The sequence below is a fragment of the Danio rerio genome, chromosome 1, assembly GCF_052040795.2.
Source record: "Danio rerio strain M-AB ecotype USA chromosome 1, GRCz13ab, whole genome shotgun sequence".
Classification (NCBI taxonomy): Eukaryota; Metazoa; Chordata; class Actinopteri; order Cypriniformes; family Danionidae; genus Danio; species Danio rerio.
Genome location: NC_141021.1, coordinates 50,267,044 through 50,285,000, shown reverse-complemented (window position 1 = coordinate 50,285,000; position 17,957 = coordinate 50,267,044). Strand labels below are relative to the sequence as shown.

Genomic DNA, 17,957 nt, shown 5'->3' with positions numbered 1-17,957 from the left:
ATAGATAGATAGATAGATAGATAGATAGATAGATAGATAGATAGATAGATAGATAGATAGATAGACAGACAGACAGACAGACAGACAGACAGACAGACAGACAGACAGACAGACAGACAGACAGACACAGACAGAATGATAGAACGATAGACAGAACTATAGATTGATCCACTAAACATTAGACGTCTAATGGATGTGCATATAAAGTCTATATTGTGTCTGTCAATGTAACTCTTCGATACATAGACAGACAGAAATACTGCACTGACCCTAAACACTAAAGACCTATGTATTAAATTAAATTGCAGTACCTGATTAAAGACTGCTTATTAGATAAATAACTAAGCATACTACATGGCTGTTATAGTTCAGGCTGAGTGAATTTGTAGATCAAGAGTGATAGTGATCCAAGGTGCTGAAAGTGTGCCCCCTTGTGGCCAGCATGAGGTTTGAGCTTATGACTCAGAGAGAGAAGGGAGTGCCGACATTACAAAAAATCCCATACAATACATTTAAAAAGTGATTCTGGATTGCAGAGCTGTTGTGCAGGTTGATTGTGCCTCTCTCTGGTCTACTGCAGAAACTGAAGACCATGTAGTCCTTCTGTTCTCCTATTGGTCAACAATATTTCAGTACAGAAAAACATGCTCATATTAAACAGAATGCTTAACAATACGGCTTCAGCATATCCTGCAGAGAGGTGAATTCAACCCAACAATCTCCCTCCAGACTCCAGCCACTACAATAGCAGCCAGAACAAAGAGAATACAGGGCATTTCATTAAATGTAACATTTGCTGTATTAACCCCCGCAGTGACTCGGTTGGAAGCCTGACGGAAGTTTGAGGCAGGAAAGATCCATCACTAGTCTGACGGGAGAGGAAGAGGAACGTAAACCTTCATCCTCTAGAGCTCTAATTATATAAGAGAGCGAGACAATTTTGTCAGATTTAAAGAGGGCAGCACCATAAATCTGTGTGTGTGTGTGTGTGTGTGTGTGTGTGTGTGTGTGTGTGTGTGTGTGTGTGTGTGTGTGTGTGTGTGTGTGTGTGTGTGTGTGTGTGTGTGTGTGTGTGTGTATGCGTGTATGTGTCTACCTACAGTGTGAGGCCTAAAATGGATTGCGAAGTACTGTATGCATTAATGTAGAACCGAGATGTGTGGTTTTTCTGTACTATGAAGTACTGCATGTCTTTTTACTTACAGCGCATCCGGAAAATATTCATAGCGCTTCACTTTTTTAAATTCAGTTAATTGGACATTATTTGAAAAGGCATACACCTGTCGACATAAGGTCTCAGGGTTGAAAGTGCATGTCAAAGCACAAACCAAGCATAAAGACAAGGGAATTGTCTGTAGACCTTCGAGACAGGATTGTCTTGATGCACAAAGCTAGGGAAGGTTACAGACACATTTCTGCTGCTTTGAAAGTTCCAAATCTTGACCAGTCAAATGCTCTCTAGTATCTGACCCACCCCCTTTAAGATGTTTCTTAGTTTTCATCTGATGTGCTTGAGCTCAACTGCTCTCACTTGCAGAACTGTGATCAAAACAAAACACTATTGGCTTTTTTAAAAAGGGGAGGAGCTACACTATACCCCACCCTCTCATCATTTTTCAGTTAAGATTACGTCAAGCGTGGAATAAAAAATGCAAATTTCGAAGCACCCTATGGGACTTTTAATAAAAATAAATGCTTGAAGAACAGGATAATGAAGAAAATACTGTATAAATGGGGATATAGTATTGACCTTATTCTTCACGTACGAGCATGCGCAGCCATTTGAATCTATTTGGCTGGAGACTTCCGGTCTCATTCACTTCCATTCATTTTTAAAAGTTAAAAACAGCTTTTTACGCTGCTTGATGTTGCAAACTAATATTTTCTTATTATATAATTCTGCCTTGTCTGTATAGTCATGGACACATTTGCTTGTAGAGCGAGTATTTTGACCGTTTTTGCCGTTTATTACTCCTAGTCATTTCTCCCATAGACAACTGAATCGGAAGTTCTAACGCCCCATTCACACGGGGCTTCAGCGTCAACGCTTGACAGAGAATGTGTCTAAAGTTCGGGCTGACACGATCGTCATAGCAGCGTTAACCAATGAAATTATTTATCAATAGGCCACTTTCTGAGCTGGTGTATTTGCATACAGCGATCTGATTGGCTTCCGTCAGCGCTTGAAAAGTTGAGCAATTCCCGACTTCTACTGCGAGAAACTCCTTTGAAGAGGCGCCGACGGATCCACAATGCAGTTCGGCAATGCCTGACGACACCCATTTATAGTGAATGGGAGGCGTTGATGCTGACACCCCGTGTGAATAGGCGTAAGACAATTGTCAAAACTTCCACATTTTAGAATAAGGTCAATACTTAACATGTCTCGAATAGCAAATCATATCAGAATTATTTCTGAGGGCTCATATGACGCTGAAGAATCAAGTATTGATGCTAAAAATTCAGCTCTGCATCACAGTAATAAATGGCATTACACATTTTCAAAAAAGAAATTTTAAATAGTAACAATACAACTGACCCAAAATTACTTCATTTATTTATTATACAAACAAATAAATGTGAACTTGGTGGGAGATTTCATTGAAACATTAAAAAAACTGAACTGTTTCCAAACTTTAGACAAACTTTACTGCATTCTATTAAAAACAAAATCAAATGTTTAGAGGTTAAAGCCTGTTTTATAAGAGCCAAAGCCCATGGTGTGTCCTCATTTAGATGATTAAAGAAAGTGTGTGAGTTGGTACCTTGAGGTCTGATGCTCGCTGTTGGTTCTGTTGGGAGAGTTGCTCTAGGTTGATGGAGTTTTGTTCATTATCTTGCTGCAGTTTGGTGTTGCGATGTTGGAGCTGTTCCATTTCTTTACTGCTTTTCTCATTTATAATCTGTCAGCAAGAACACAAATTACTTGTGTGTGTGTGTGTGTGTTGGTTTGTGTGCTTGTTTGTTTCCAACCTTGCTATTGCATGGGGTGAAATGCTTTAAAGTATCTTTAGATGTTAGCAGACCCTGACAGACCCTCCCTTTGGGGAGCCTCTCAAATGGAGAGGTTGTACATAAAGTTATTTAGTCATGTTTTTTTAGTTTTACAGAAAGTTATGTGCCCAGATGAACCGCTTTACCACTATTGTGCCAAAGGTTATAAGAACAGTCATGGTTCCCACTGTTTTTTTTTTCATGTGGTTTCAAGGTGTGTCATGATTACAAACTGTTCTCAGCCCTGAATTCTAGGTGCAGTTGGACAACTGAGTCGTTGTTGTAGATTGTGTGTTTATGTATGAGTTTGCCACTAAGTTGCCTGGTTTAATAATAACTGGCTATGTGCTATTATTTTAATTGAATCATCTATATTTCTATTTACATTACACTTGTGTTACCAAAGCAACAACTGCACATTAGTAGTACCAAAGACTATAGATCAAACAAGACATTTCACTCGTATAGTTATGAACAGGGAAAAATGTAACGGTGAAAAATGTGGTGAATAAAGTTCCGCCTACTAATACAAGAGCCAATCAGCAATCAATATAGACCTTTTTTACGGCTGCTGCATGGAGGGCTTCCGTTTACAGCGTGTACAACTGGTAATTTGCGCTCCGAAAATGGGTTTCAATAATGTTTTTAATGGATAACAGAGTGTTTTTGTGACACACAACTTAGAAATGTGTCTGTTAAAGCCGTTATAATCTGTCACATGTGGTTCAAGCGCATCAGAAATACGAGAAAAACGTTTTCCTAGTTCACGTGTCTGCCATCAGAAATAACAGTGTGTGTATGCGTTCCTGGCCTGTCAGCTGGCCTGTCAGCACACACGCACACACAGAGAGAGAGAGAGAGAGCAAACCAGAGTACTGGGATGAAACTTACCAGGTATGAAAGTCGTGCAATTTACAAAAATGACCAATAAAAGTCTGTTATTGATACTCTGCTTGCTGATTTGCTGTTCATTCTAATCGCGAGCCGTTTGGGTTTTATTTCGTGTGTTGTTTTTACCACGGTTTGTGTTTTTCTGTCATTTCGAAATGACACTAGCCTATGTTTTCACTTTGTCACAGTTATTAAATCAGTGTGTCAGTGGCACAGTACAGGCTACGTGTGTGTGTCAAACATTTTGGTGAACTACATTTGTTTGGGCTGATTATATATTTGAAATAAAGAGAAAATGTTGACTTTAGCGATGACAAGGCTTCATTTAAACTGCAGAAGATGCCGTCTGACAACGAGGGAAAAACGCCTCACAGCAGCTGTTTTCCATCCTATTAAATCGCATTTCTTTAAATGATCAGTCCAGGAGATGGGTCTGATGGACAACAGTTTTAGTTCAAAAAGGATAAAAGCAGGTAAAATAAATTAAAACTATCGTTTTAAAGCTGTCCAAATATGACCGTTTACACGCATCAGCTGCCGACCGGAAGTTCTTCGCATTCTCCTTGCGCATACACGCAAAGCATAATGGGTAATTTTGCGTTCCAAGAAAAAGGTCTATAGACTGACATTTATCCAGGAAAGAAGCTCAGACTAGACATGTGCTTTTACAACATTTTTTGTGGTCAACAAGCGCATTGGAATCTCAGAGAATACTTGCTTCACAGACAGAAGAATTATATCCACATAAAGCTTGACTTTGAGTCTCAAACTCAAATTGGCGGCGGGCCATTTCAGTGACTGACAGTTTATAGGAAGGCGATTTAAATATTTAAGCACAAGAAAAAAGTGATGTAATTGATGCATCTTAGGACAACAGATCTGATGTTTATATATAAGCATTACCTGTCGCTAGTGATAATGCAAATCAGCATGTGTTGCTTCATACAACTGCTCAAATATATCTGTGGCTGTTTAAATTAGCATGTTGATATTTAAATAGTCATAATAATGATAATAATTATTATTATTCGGTCTCAACCAAGTGTTGCTTTACCAAATGTTTAACGGATAGTGTAAGAACAGCAGAAACAGTTTGGGTAACTTTACAAATTTTACTGGCAATTGTTCTTCTTAGTATCTTCACATATTCACATTTACTTTAACATGTTAAATTTAACCAGCAGTAAAATTTCCATAGTTCTCAAAGAAATGTCAATATGCATATTTAAAATCTATTCAACAAGACAATTATTATCGAATCAAATATTAAATTTGCATATTTGTTACACACTGAGCATAACAAACTATGAAAAAGTGTTTGTTCAACAAAATACAGGTGGTATAAAACTGATAATATTCAAATGACCCTTGAATATTTACAAAAATAGAGCTTTAGTAAAAATAGAGCACTTACGGACATATATTTCAACATTTAAATCAGCCACAGAAACAATCTGCATGTGCTTTATTCTTGATCGTAAGGTGAGAAAAACAGTACAATATAGTGCAGTACTTTAAACATCCAATAGGTTAGGCGTGTCTATACACAGCACAACAATGATATTGATTAAAAAACATAAGTTTTGGGGGGCCGAATCTCGTTATATTTTTTACTTCAGCTGCGGGTGGGCTGTAAATCGCCCACTGGCCGGGAGTTTGACACCCCTGTTTTAAATAAACCAACTACACTAGAAAACAAAAGTTTTTTGAGTCGCTTTCATTTTTAGAGGAGATTCGCCATCGAGATCAAGTTGTGAATTACTTCAGAAGACCAGGATGATCTGACGAAACATTATCCAGAGGATGATCATGTGTAGAACGGCCATAAATGAGGTCGGTGTCGTGATCTCGTTCTTTTCGAGTGCGTATGTGCATTAGCTTGAGCATCCTGAAAAAAATGCCAATTTTTGTTTGATTGGAATGTTTAGAAACGAAACTTATGAGACAGTTGTTGTTTAATTTCATTGGGGATTCCAAATATGTAATGTAAGCATAAGCTTGGCAAACGGTTTTGAATTTTGAAATATACGAAATGAAACAATTAAGCAAATAGAAGCATTTGGCCTGATAGTGGAAAACTGACTATGTTTATTTTTATTACAGAAGTGTAGTAATAGTATTTAAAATCAACAGAGATGTCTTACTGGTGAATCTTCCATTATATTTGAGGTCACACTTTCATCTGCTGACCGTAGACCAGAGTCACTTACTTTGTGTTCCTGGAGCAGTTGTTCCAGTTTCTGCTGATCATCCTGCAAACGCTGGCTCTGCTGAGTCAGTAATTTAATCTCTGATTGTTTGGACTCCAGGTCAGTTTGAAACTGCTTCACTTCCTTTTCCAACTTCTCCTTCCTCCTGGTCTCCCGATGAACCTCATTCTGACGCACCTGGATTTCCTGCTGAAGCTGTGAGAGAGAGAGACAGATTTGTCTGCGGGTAAGAATTGGGCTTAGCACCATCCAACACTGTAAAAAAGCTATTACATTTATTTTTTTTTACATTTAGTCATTGAGTTTAGTCAACTTACAATTGCGGAGGCATTTAGCGTTTCAAAAAAAAGAGGCAATACACACAAGAAATGCTAATTATACCAAGAAACTGTTAGTACTCAGAGAATTAAGTGCTAGAATTCGGAGGGGAAAAGTGTTTTTTTTTTCTCTCTACAGGAAACTGGTTTGTCAAACCCACTCGCCTGTTTGAGGCACACTCAGAATTGCAGGTTAGTTACTTTACTTAAAAAGGTGAGTGGCCAGGGTGCTCGAGGGTTCATGGGAGTATGCCCAACCAGTCCACATGCGTTTTGTGGAGTATGGAGAAGGCATTCGACTGTGTCCCTCGTGGCATTCTGTGGAAGGTGCTCTAGGATTATGGGGTCAGAGGCGCTCTGTTAAGGGTTGCCATCCCTGTATGAACAGAGTAGGATTTTGGTTCGCATTGCCGGCAATAAGTAAAACTGGTATCCAGTGCATGTTGGCCTCCGGCAGGGCTGGCTTTTGTCACCAATTCTGTTCATAATTTTTATGGACAGAATTTCAAAGCGCAGCCTTGGGCTGGAGGGGGTCCGGTTCGGCGACCACAAGTTTTCATCTATGCAGACGATGTTGTTCTGTTGGCTTCATCAAACATAGAACTTCAGCATGCACTGGGGTGGTTTGCTACCAAGTGTGGGGTGGCTGGGATGAGAATCAGCACCTCCAAGTCCGAGGCCATGGTGCTCCACCGGAAAAAGGTGGTTTGCTAACTTCAGGTTGGTAGAAAGTCCTTACCCCAGGTGAAGAAATATCTTGGGGTTTCGTTCATGAGTGAGGAAAGGATGGAATGTGAGATTACAGGCAGATTGGTGCAGCGGCAGCTGTAATGTGGTTGATTATCGGTCCGTTGTGGTTAAGAGGGAGCTAAGCCAAAAGACAAAACGCTCGATTTTCCGGTCAATCTACGTTCCTACTCTCACCTATGATCATGAGCTTTGGGTCATGACCAAAAGGACAAGATCTTGAATACAAGCGGTTGAAAGAGTTTCCTTTGCAGTGTGGCACCTTCATAATAGGGTGAGGAGCTGTCACAGGGTGGAGCTCGGAGTAGAGCCGCTGCTCCTCCACATCGATAGAAGTCAGCTGAGGTGGATCGGGCATCTGTTTCGGATGCCTCCTGGACGCCTACCTAGGGAGTAGTTCCAGGCAGATGGGAGGAGGTCTCGGGGAAGACATAGAAAACACGCTGGAAGGACTTAAGTCTCTTGGCTGGCCTGGGAACGCCTCGGAAGGAGCTGGATGAAGTGTGTGGGAAGAAGGAAGTTTGGGGTTTCTTTCCTAAGATTGCTACCCCCACAAAAACGGACAAAAATGATAGAATGAGATAATTTAGTTTCAAATAAAGATTAAGAAATAACTGAAAAAAAGTTATATTCTTTGGTTTTTAATATATAATTATATAATTTCATTCAAAACTAGTAGCCAGTGCAGTAGTAGTAACTAGTTCATTCAAAAAAGTAGCCAGTGCATTAACCCTTTGCTTCCTGACTGAGCCAAAGTGATGCAAATGTTAAAGGCAGGGTCTCATTGACTCTGCCATTATCTTTGGGGGATATTTTCAAGCTGGTCAGGGCAGGTGAAACCTCAGAATCTATTCAAGAAACTAAACTTGTCATGTCTGTTTTCTATACACTGCCCCTCCTAAAACATTATAATAGACAGAACAACTCTGTTCATGTCAGACTTAATTTAGACTTTTTGACGATCCTGTTTGACTGCAGAACAACCAACACGTCTCAATTAGGAATTCTGCTTTTAACAAGTCTCCTAGACTGGGTTCTAATTTTTTCAACAGTTGACTTTTTTTTACTTTTTTTAAAAAATGAAACAAATAGTTCATTTACTTAATAATTTTAGGGCAAAACATTTACTCTTTTTTTAAGTAAAATGTCCATGATGCCCATTATTTTCTGCCTATCCAATCTTTAACTTTTGCAGACACTTCTGATTGGAATACACTCTGAGTTTAAAATGGTTTGTCAGACCACTTATCAATGTTTTGTAGTGGCACTGTTCTATACACAGCAAGCAATTTTAGCAAGTTTATTTTTGCCAGGGAGCTAATGGGGAATCAAATTTGTCCACATTTACAAGTTTCATCAGCACATTAACAGAGTTTCTATTCCATTTCTCACAACATGTGAAGATTGAACACTAGAAATTGTTATCATTTTTATGACTAACAATCGCCAGACGCTATATTTCAAGCATCGATTTGCTGGCACAGCTAGACATTTGAAACACAAATGCTTTCATTAACTCCTAAAACATTTCCGTAGCCCTCCGATGAGGAAAAACAGCAGACGAGCACAACCGATGCTGATGTCAGTGATGAAATGAGCCAATTAAGCCTTTGAATGAATGTGCCTGTGTGACTTTTCTTTTACCCTATTCATTACATTTCTCCAAGGGTGTTACTCTGCATACTATTAACTGAAAGTTGCTGATGACTTTTTTGCAGGAGAATGACATGTTTCCGAATTTAAATCTTGACTAGGGGGAGGGGTTTTATTTTTTGTGACCCTCCTTTCTTCTTTCACTTGCCGCAAACTAACGATTGGAGTGGCTAAGCATATATCACATATCAAAAGAGAAGGACTGCCATTCGTGCAATCAAATGGTCAGATTTTGATTAAAGATTGCCAAAACAAGTGCACAGATTAATTGTTCACCTTAAGACTAGAAAAATAAACATTAGACATTTTCATTTCATTCAGACTTCAGTGTTATCACAAGACACGTGGGTTCAAGTACTTTTTTTTTTCGTTTCATGTAATACCTGAGCAATCATGTCCATGGCTTTGTTCTTCTCAGCCTCGATCTCCTGCTGAGCACCGGTGGCTTTAGTAAGGTTTTCCCGAAGTGTCACCACCTCCGACAGAAGCTTGTCTCTCTGCTCGGTCAGCTCCTCTTTGATCTTTAACAGATCGCCCACACTACAAACATTCAGCAAGGTTTATGAACAAGCTTTGTTCTTGATCCTCAACAGAACACCTGATATGGTTATAGTATCTCTGAAGGCCATCATTCATTCATTCATTCATTCATTTCTTTCAGCTTGGTCCCTTTTTATATTAGGGGTCACCACAGCGGAATGAACCGCCAACTTATCCAGCAAATGTTTTACGCAGTGGATGCCTTTCCAGTTGCAACCCAGTACTGGGAAACACCCATATACACTCACATTCACACACAAACACTATGGCCAATTTAGTTTTATTCCATTCACCTATGGCTTTGGTATGTGGGGGAAACCGGAGCTGAAGGCCATCATGCAACATGCAATATTAGCAGGCCCACATGAAATATGCCCCATCATTAAACCTATTTATTATAAATTTTAGTCATTTTTGATTTACCTATACTCACTCACTATCCTTCGGCTTAGTCCCTGATTTATCAGTGGTCGCCACAGTGGAACAAACCGCCTATTTTTATTTATTTAGTATTTTTTTTAGAATATGCAAATGTTTAGATGATTTGTGATCATTTGTAAATTGAATGCAATATATATGAAAGACTTTGTGAAACAAAACAAGTGATTGTATAGTTACACTCATCGGCCAATTTATTAGATACACTACTACCGGGTTGGACCCCATTTTGCCTTCAGAACCGCCTTAATTCTTTGTGGCATAGATTCAGCTAGGTACTCAAAATATTCCTCAGAGATTGTGGTCGATATTGACATGATAGCGTCATACAGTTGCTGCAGATTTGTCGGCTGCACATCCATGATGTGAATCTCCCGTTTCACCACATCCCAAAGGTGCTCTACTTGATTGAGATCTGGTGACTGTGGAGACTTTTTTAATTCAGTGAACTCGTTGTCATGTTCAAGAAACCAGTGGTCATAAAGAGATGGACATGGTCAGCAACAATACTCAGGTACTGTATGCTGTGACGCTGACATGATGCTTAATGTGTGCCAAAAAAATCTCCCTTACATCATCACACAACCACCACCAGCTGGAACCGTTGATACATGGCAGGATGGATCCATGCTTTCATGCTGTTGACACCAAATTCTGACCCTACCATCCAAATGTCACTGCAGAAATTGAGACTCATTAGACCAGGCAACGTTTTTCGAATCCTCTATTGTACAACTTTGGTGAGTCTTTGTGAACTGTAGCCTCAGTTTTCTGTTCTTAGCTATTTGAGTTACTGTTGTCTTTCAATCAGCTGGAACCATTCTCCTCTGACCTCTGGCATCAAGAAGACATTTGCGCCCACAGAACTGCCGCTAACCGGATATTTTCTCTTTTTCGGACCATTCTCTGTAAACCCTAAAGATGGCTGTGCGTGAAAATCCCAGTAGATCAGCAGTTTCTAAAATACTCAGACCAGCCCGTCTGGCACCAACAACCAAGCCACGTTCAAAGTCACCTTTCTTCCCCATTCTGATACTCAGTTTGAACTGCAGCAGATCGTCTTGACCATGTCTACGTGCCTGAATGATTTGCTGCCGTGTGGTTGGATTAGTAAAAATTTGCACCTAATACCTAATCCTAATTGTACCTAATAAAGTGGCTGGTGAGTGTATATTTACATTTTACACTGTACACACACACACACACACACATATATATATATATATATATATATATATATATATATATATATATATATATATATATATATATATATATATATATATATATAATAAGTATATAAAAATAAGTCAAATTCATTAGTGTGCATTCAACGGATACTGTGTTATCCCATGATGCAACATGAGAGAATTCAAGAATGGAAGTGAATTGATTCAACTGATACGGGTACAACATGCGATGATGACAAATTGCAGATGTAGCATGTCTGAATTCTATTCATACTACTCACATTCTCATAATTTTCTAAAAGTTGCATTTGAAATTCAAATTCAAATGTAGAACCTACTCGAGCATCACTTTTGGAATAAAAATCATACAGACAAAACTAAAACAATCCCTATGGACCCTGATGATACATTGAGCTTTAATGTAGCGAAATGATTAGTCTGTGCAAGAAACTCATCACCCTTATTCCTGAGTGTGTTAACAATAGTGTTGTACATAATAGCGTACATTAAAAGTTGGGAATCTATGAAGTAAACTTTCCCTATTAAGATCAAGCATACTTGTACTCTTTTATATGAGTACCATTTAGATTAAGCGTCCTTTTTGTTGAGGCTGTGGATTAAAGATTATAATCACTGAATAGCGTTCAGTGTTTTGTACAGACCAAATCATTTGACTTTAATGTGTTGTAGCCTTTATACTGTATGTTGTTGTTTTTTTAACTTCCAAAAGTTGACTTACATCATGCCAATAATAACCAATCACCAATGTTTCGGCTAAATAATCTTCTTTAATGTTCTAATAAAGAAAAGAAAAAAAATAATCGTACAATATATCTCAAATGGCCTGAGGGTGAGTAAATTAACAGCATATTTTCATTTTTATATAACACATAACATTATTCACCTGTATTCTTGACCCCCAGAGACTCCGGCTCCTTTTTCCACGAGATTGTTTAGATTGGCGATTTCCTCCTTATGCTTTTTAATTGTTTCTTTAGCCTGCAACTCCTTTTCATGTGAAGCTTCAACCATTTTCCAGGCCTTGTCAATTTCCTAATTAAAAGTAAAACACATAGACGATGAAAGTAAATGATCTGGCAACATAATAAATTACGGCGGCATATTTTCTTGCTGATGTACCTGTTTAAGGGTGTTGATGGAGGCCTGATCTTCATCCACTAGTTTCATGGCGGTGGACAGTTTGACAGAGTTGGACACTATCTCTGCGTTCAGCTCTCTGCATTTGGCCATCAGTCTCTTTTCGTTCTCGTGGGACTTCCGCAGAGCTTTGGTGACCTTTTCGTATTCCACGCGAAACTTGTCGAATTTTTCGTCTCCTGATAATTCATTTAATACCTCCTGGAAGCCTATTTCCATGGTTTCCAACGTACTGTCGTCAGTCTGAAAATGTATTCAGAAGCATAAGAAAACTTCAAACCTGTGCTGACAATGTACTGTAAATAAGCTGAAGAGAGTCTGGCAGATCTGTAACAGTTTGCACATCAACAGTAGCACTGCTGATACTGTACTGAAATCTGTGATCAAACACCAAGAACAAAGAGACAGCAGCAGGTGCTGATTTTTAATACAGATGTTAGAGTGTTTCACAAAGAAATCTTCAGAGAAAAAAGCTTGGAATAATCCATCTGAAATATACTTTTTTGAGTGTGGTCAATCATTCTGAGGATTTGAATGGTTTACAAAAGGATGAACAAGTGAGATGCATTCCAAAAATAAAATAAAATAAAATAAAATAAAATAAAATAAAATAAAATAAAATAAAATAAAATAAAATAAAATAAAATAAAATAAAATTCAGGGCTGCAGGGTGGCACAGTGGGTAGCACATTCGCCTCACAGCAAGAAGGTCGCTGGTTCGAGCCCCAGCTGGGTCAGTTGGCATTTCTTTGTGGAGTTTGCATGTTCTACCTGTGTTCATGTTGGTTTCCCCTGGGTGCTCCGGTTTCCCCCACAAGTCCAAAGACATGTGATATAGGTGAATTGGCTGATATAGTAGTTAATTTGTGTTAATGGGTGTGTATGGATGTTTCCCAGTGATGGGTTGCAGCTGGGGGATATCCACTGTATAAAACATTTTCTGGAAAATTTGACGGTTCATTCCGCTGTGGCGACCCCAGATGAATAAAGGGAAGCCGAAAAGAATATGAATGAATGAGTCTATAGTCATTTCCATCACCACACACATTTTTAAAAGATATTTAAAAAGTTCTTACCACACATTAAAAATGTTTTCACAATTTATGAGCTCATGCTCTATTTAATATACAAATTCAGTTTATTTATTGTCTAAAAAGCTCTTAACCAAATTAATATTAAATTTTAGAAAGTGACAGGTGTACAAATGTAGCACTTGGTCCTAAAGGGACTCATTTATTTCATTGACAAATGTTTAATTATTATATACAATGTGGAAAGATTGGTTAAACTAGATACAAAAAAAAGATTTAAGACTAATTTTGACTGCCATAATTGATTTCATTTTGAAATAAAAGCTGTAACGTTACATTGAGATGTGGTGGAAATTACTTTTGTTCATTTCACGATGGGAAAAAAAATGTTAAGTATTAACAATTTCTCTTCTTATCTAAGTTCGTCCTCTTACATATCTTAAAACTAGACAAATTGTTTAAACTTATGAGGCTATGTTACAATACTTTTGAACAAGGTTTTTTTGTTTTGTGTTTACTGAGGTAAAGTTGGTTTTATATTCACACATTCAGACTTTCACCTTTCTAATGAGCAATTCCATGCAAATGTCAACCTTGCCAAAAAAAAATTTAATTTTCACCAAAATATGGAAACCGTTTCTACATTTTTTGTGCAGGCTTATATTTTACAGTACTTCTGAAATACTCAAAAACGTCTCTGTCAATTTTTTTAAACAATTATATATTTGATTTACCAAAGTCACACAAGTGGCAATTTCACATCAGTCCTAACAAAAAGATGTCACATTCATAATGACACTTTTTTTCTCATAAATGCAAAAGTGTCAAATAAAATAGAATCAATCATTTTTGTTCAAGAGACATATTTTATCATTTTGATTACCATTGTTTCTTTTGGGTTGTGCAGTTTAATTCACTAAATTTCTACAAAGTATGGTGTATACAGCAAACTTGCATACTTTTTAGGTCACATGTTTATTTCCCTCATTTAAAGTACAAACATGTTAACATATTGTTATTTTTTTGGTCCCTTAACTCTGTGAGAAGTTGTTTTGGAAAAATATAAACAGATGTTTCAATATAATGTTAACATAGACTTTCTATGTGAATTTATGTTTTGTGTTTTTACTGCAAATGTCACGTCCATAACGCTGGAATTGATCTAATATAATTTCAGAAAGGATTCTTAAGTGTTTATACGGAAATCAAATTAGCATATTAACGTTAGACATGTTCACAGTCAATTAATTAGTGCTAATGTTCTTTTACTATCATACTTACATGCGATTTCAGGCCAAATATTCATAATAATAGCCTAATAAACAATGTAGGGATTGTGCCATAAGTTGTCATTCTTTAAAAATGAACGAATGTGTGAATATAAAACCAACTTTACCTCAAAAGTTTTTTACTCAACTTCACAAGGCTAAAAGTGTCTGTAGTTAAAGAATTGCCTATAAATAAATGGACATATGCTAACGTTAGCGTATGCAGCTATCCTACTTGAAAAACGTTAATTGACTCTTCATTTAGTGATTCTAACTGGAAACCTTGAAATGCTCGGTTAAGTTAAACACCGAGGCTTGTGTAATGCTAGAAATATGAAATTGATTTTTCTTTGTTAATATTCAGTGTCTGATAATATAATAGCATCTAAGTTAGTAGAAACTCCACAATTGAGCAAAACTTATTAACGCTTTCAAAAAAAGCATAACGTTACCTCCATTGTGGTTGTTTGTCGTTCTTCTTTATTCATCAAGTAGTTGCTGTTAGCGTTTAACAAACTCTAACACACATCATTTGAACGACTCACTTCAACAACACACAAGACACTGTTTTCTAGTCACCCGGGATATGCGTCCTCGTTGCCTGGCAACCGCTCCTAGTTAACCAGCAGCACTTTTAGGTTCAATTGCTGTGCCTTACGAAGGGATAGTAACAGGTCATTTCGCTTTAAATATACCGTAAAATATTACTCGGACAATATTTTAGAGGGAAAAGTCAGCGAGATTAGCTTACTACTCGTATGGAAATGTTTAGTGCATGAATCCTGCTTTGTTTATGTGTTGTTCTTTACACTAGGTGGCAGCTTTACACAGTTTTGTAGTATAGACGAGTGAAAATGAGGTGTTAATGAACTGTCAGTGAGTTATCAGTAATTTCGTTTAAACAGATGTAGAATACAGGTCTGTGGCCAGCTTAATGAGAGGGGTGGGTGTTTTTTCTTCAAAATTGGACCTTTTTGCAGGTATTTATGAGATTTTTTCTTATTATTAGAATATGCAAGAGGTACACAAATTGGGTCTACAAACAAAGAAAACAAATCAACAGAAAATTGATGGAAACTAAAAAAAAACAAGACAATCATGTACGTGTATTCGCTTGTGTGCACGTAAAGTATATATATATATATATATATATATATATATATATATATATATATATATATATATATATATATATTACATTTTTATTATGTTTAGAAATGTGTGGAAAAAAAATCTCTCCGTTAAATAGAAATTGGGGAAAAATAAACAGGGGGGCTAATAATTCTGAATTCAACTTTATATATATATACATATATATGTTTTTTTTCGGTTGTCTGCTGAACAAACCATCGTTATACAACTTGCCTAATTACCCTAACTTGCCTAGTAAACCTAATTAACCTAGTTAAGCCTTTAAATGTCACTTTAAGCTGTATAGAAGTGTCTTGAAAAATATCTAGTAAAATATTATTTTATGTCATCATGGCAAAAATAAAATAAATCAGTTATTAGAAATGAGTTATTAAATCTATTATGTGTAAAAATGTGTTTAAAAAATCTCCTCTACATTAAACAGAAATTAGGGGGAAAATAAACGGGGGTTAATAATTCTGACTTTAACTGTATAAGTACACCCCTAACAAATCTTTTAAAATAATAATTTTAATAGGAAGCTATACAATATTGTATTTGTGCATATACATTAGATTAGTTGGTATTGAAGCAAAATCTGGAGGTTTTCTAACAAAATAACTGTACTAAAACTAGTACAGCCAAATGTATATGCTATTAAAAAAATATTAAATAAAAAAAAAATTAAAAAAAAGGAAAACTCAAAAGAAGCAAAAAATAAATAAAAATAAAATTTCGTAGGTTGTAATTGTTTTTGCAATATTTGGCTTTATTTTAATTGTATTATCTTTCAATTGCTGAATATGCTTGGTGACTAAAATATTATATTAATAAACATATATGTCTATAAATCTGTTTTGTTCAAATGTGCCAAAACATAATGCCTTTATTCACTGAGAAATAGATTAAAAAAAATGTGGAAAGTTCCCTTCAGCTCACCGGTGACATTTCTAGTGTTTGATTATTCCTCAGCAGCTCTCAGTTTATGACACATGCACAGTATTTAGGCCCAGATTCAATCCTACCTGGGACAAATCCTCTATACGAGTCATCATAAATCTGCAGCATATGTGCTCAGAAAAGCAACCTGCCGATTATATAATATGTCAACGTTATATTAATCATTTTATAATTACACTTCACTGGCTCCACTGAATTACATCAGACGTCGCAGTGAGAGATGTGGGAGTTCCTACAGTCCTGTTGAATCACTTGCATTGTTGTTTTGTACAAATGTTTTTAATGTATTGTTGAATAGTTAAATAAGTGTCCCAATATAGAAGATATAAACTGAATTCACCTAGCTTTTTTGACATGAAAGTAACACAATGAAGTATTTTGCTTTATTTCATTTGTTTAGATTTAGACTCGTTTATCACTAAGATTGTGTCAGGTCTGGTGTATTATTATTTTCAGGAAATTACCTTATATGGAAGATAGTAATTCATTCATTAATTTTCTTTTCGGCTTAGTCCCTTTACGAATCTGAGGTCGCCACAGTGGAATGAACCGCCAACTTATCCAGCATATGTTTTATGCTGCGGATGCCCTTCCGACTGCAACACATCACTAGGAAACATCCATACACACTCACACACATACATTATGGTATATGAATATATTATAAACTGTAAAAAAAATACCTTAAATTCACAGTACATTACTGGCTAATAATTGCATTAATTTCACAGTAAAATACTTTATGTAAACTCACAACAAATTCCTGCTAACAGTAATTTACTGTGATTTTGTTACTTTAAATTACTGTGAAATTACAGCCATATAGTGTAACTTCACAGTAGATAGGAACACCCACATTCACAGTATGGTCTTTTAGAATGAACTATATTTTACTGTGAAGCAGGCTTTCTGAGGCTAGTCATTCTGACATTTACCCTGACTTTGAGATCATTTTGGGTGTTTAACAGTGTTTGGTTTTATGAGTCAATTACTTTTGTTCCAGTTTATTGCGTTTTTGGCTAAGCACAAAGTTATGTTTATTAAAAATTAATTCATATTTCCATGTTAACCTTATAAAATAAAATAAAAATATGGTGCACCCAAAAACGAAAATGATCCTGTACAATACAGGATGTTTTTCTTTCAAGTTATTTTTTGAAGATGTAACCCAATTGTTTTTGCAGCTGCAATAACATACAGTTATTTTAAAACATCAAAAAAGTGTCAATACTAGCATTAAAGTTTATTTGTATTAATGTCTATGTTGAATGAAATAAAAATAGTTTGAATATACCTAACATGCAAAACATATAGCTCTTTTTACTGTAATTTGCTGTAATCATGATAATTAGATTAATTTCACGATAAAATGCTGCATACAATGCATTACTGTGAACTTTTACAGTTAAAATGATACAGTAACATTAAT

The 17,957-nt window shown here is 36.5% G+C and overlaps 1 protein-coding gene across 1 annotated transcript in view; it reads right to left on the bottom strand.

The window, feature by feature from the left end:
* cfap58 (cilia and flagella associated protein 58) overlaps positions 1–15,244 on the bottom strand; it is a gene marked incomplete at its 3' end in the record, with an annotated part of 145,647 nt that extends 130,403 nt beyond the window's left edge. The window contains 6 exon segments of the mRNA NM_001077556.4: positions 2,766–2,903; positions 6,096–6,290; positions 9,196–9,352; positions 11,885–12,033; positions 12,121–12,381; positions 14,890–15,244. Of these exon segments, the coding sequence (NP_001071024.4) occupies positions 2,766–2,903; positions 6,096–6,290; positions 9,196–9,352; positions 11,885–12,033; positions 12,121–12,381; positions 14,890–14,925 (936 nt within the window).
* Positions 15,245–17,957: the final 2,713 nt, after the last annotated feature.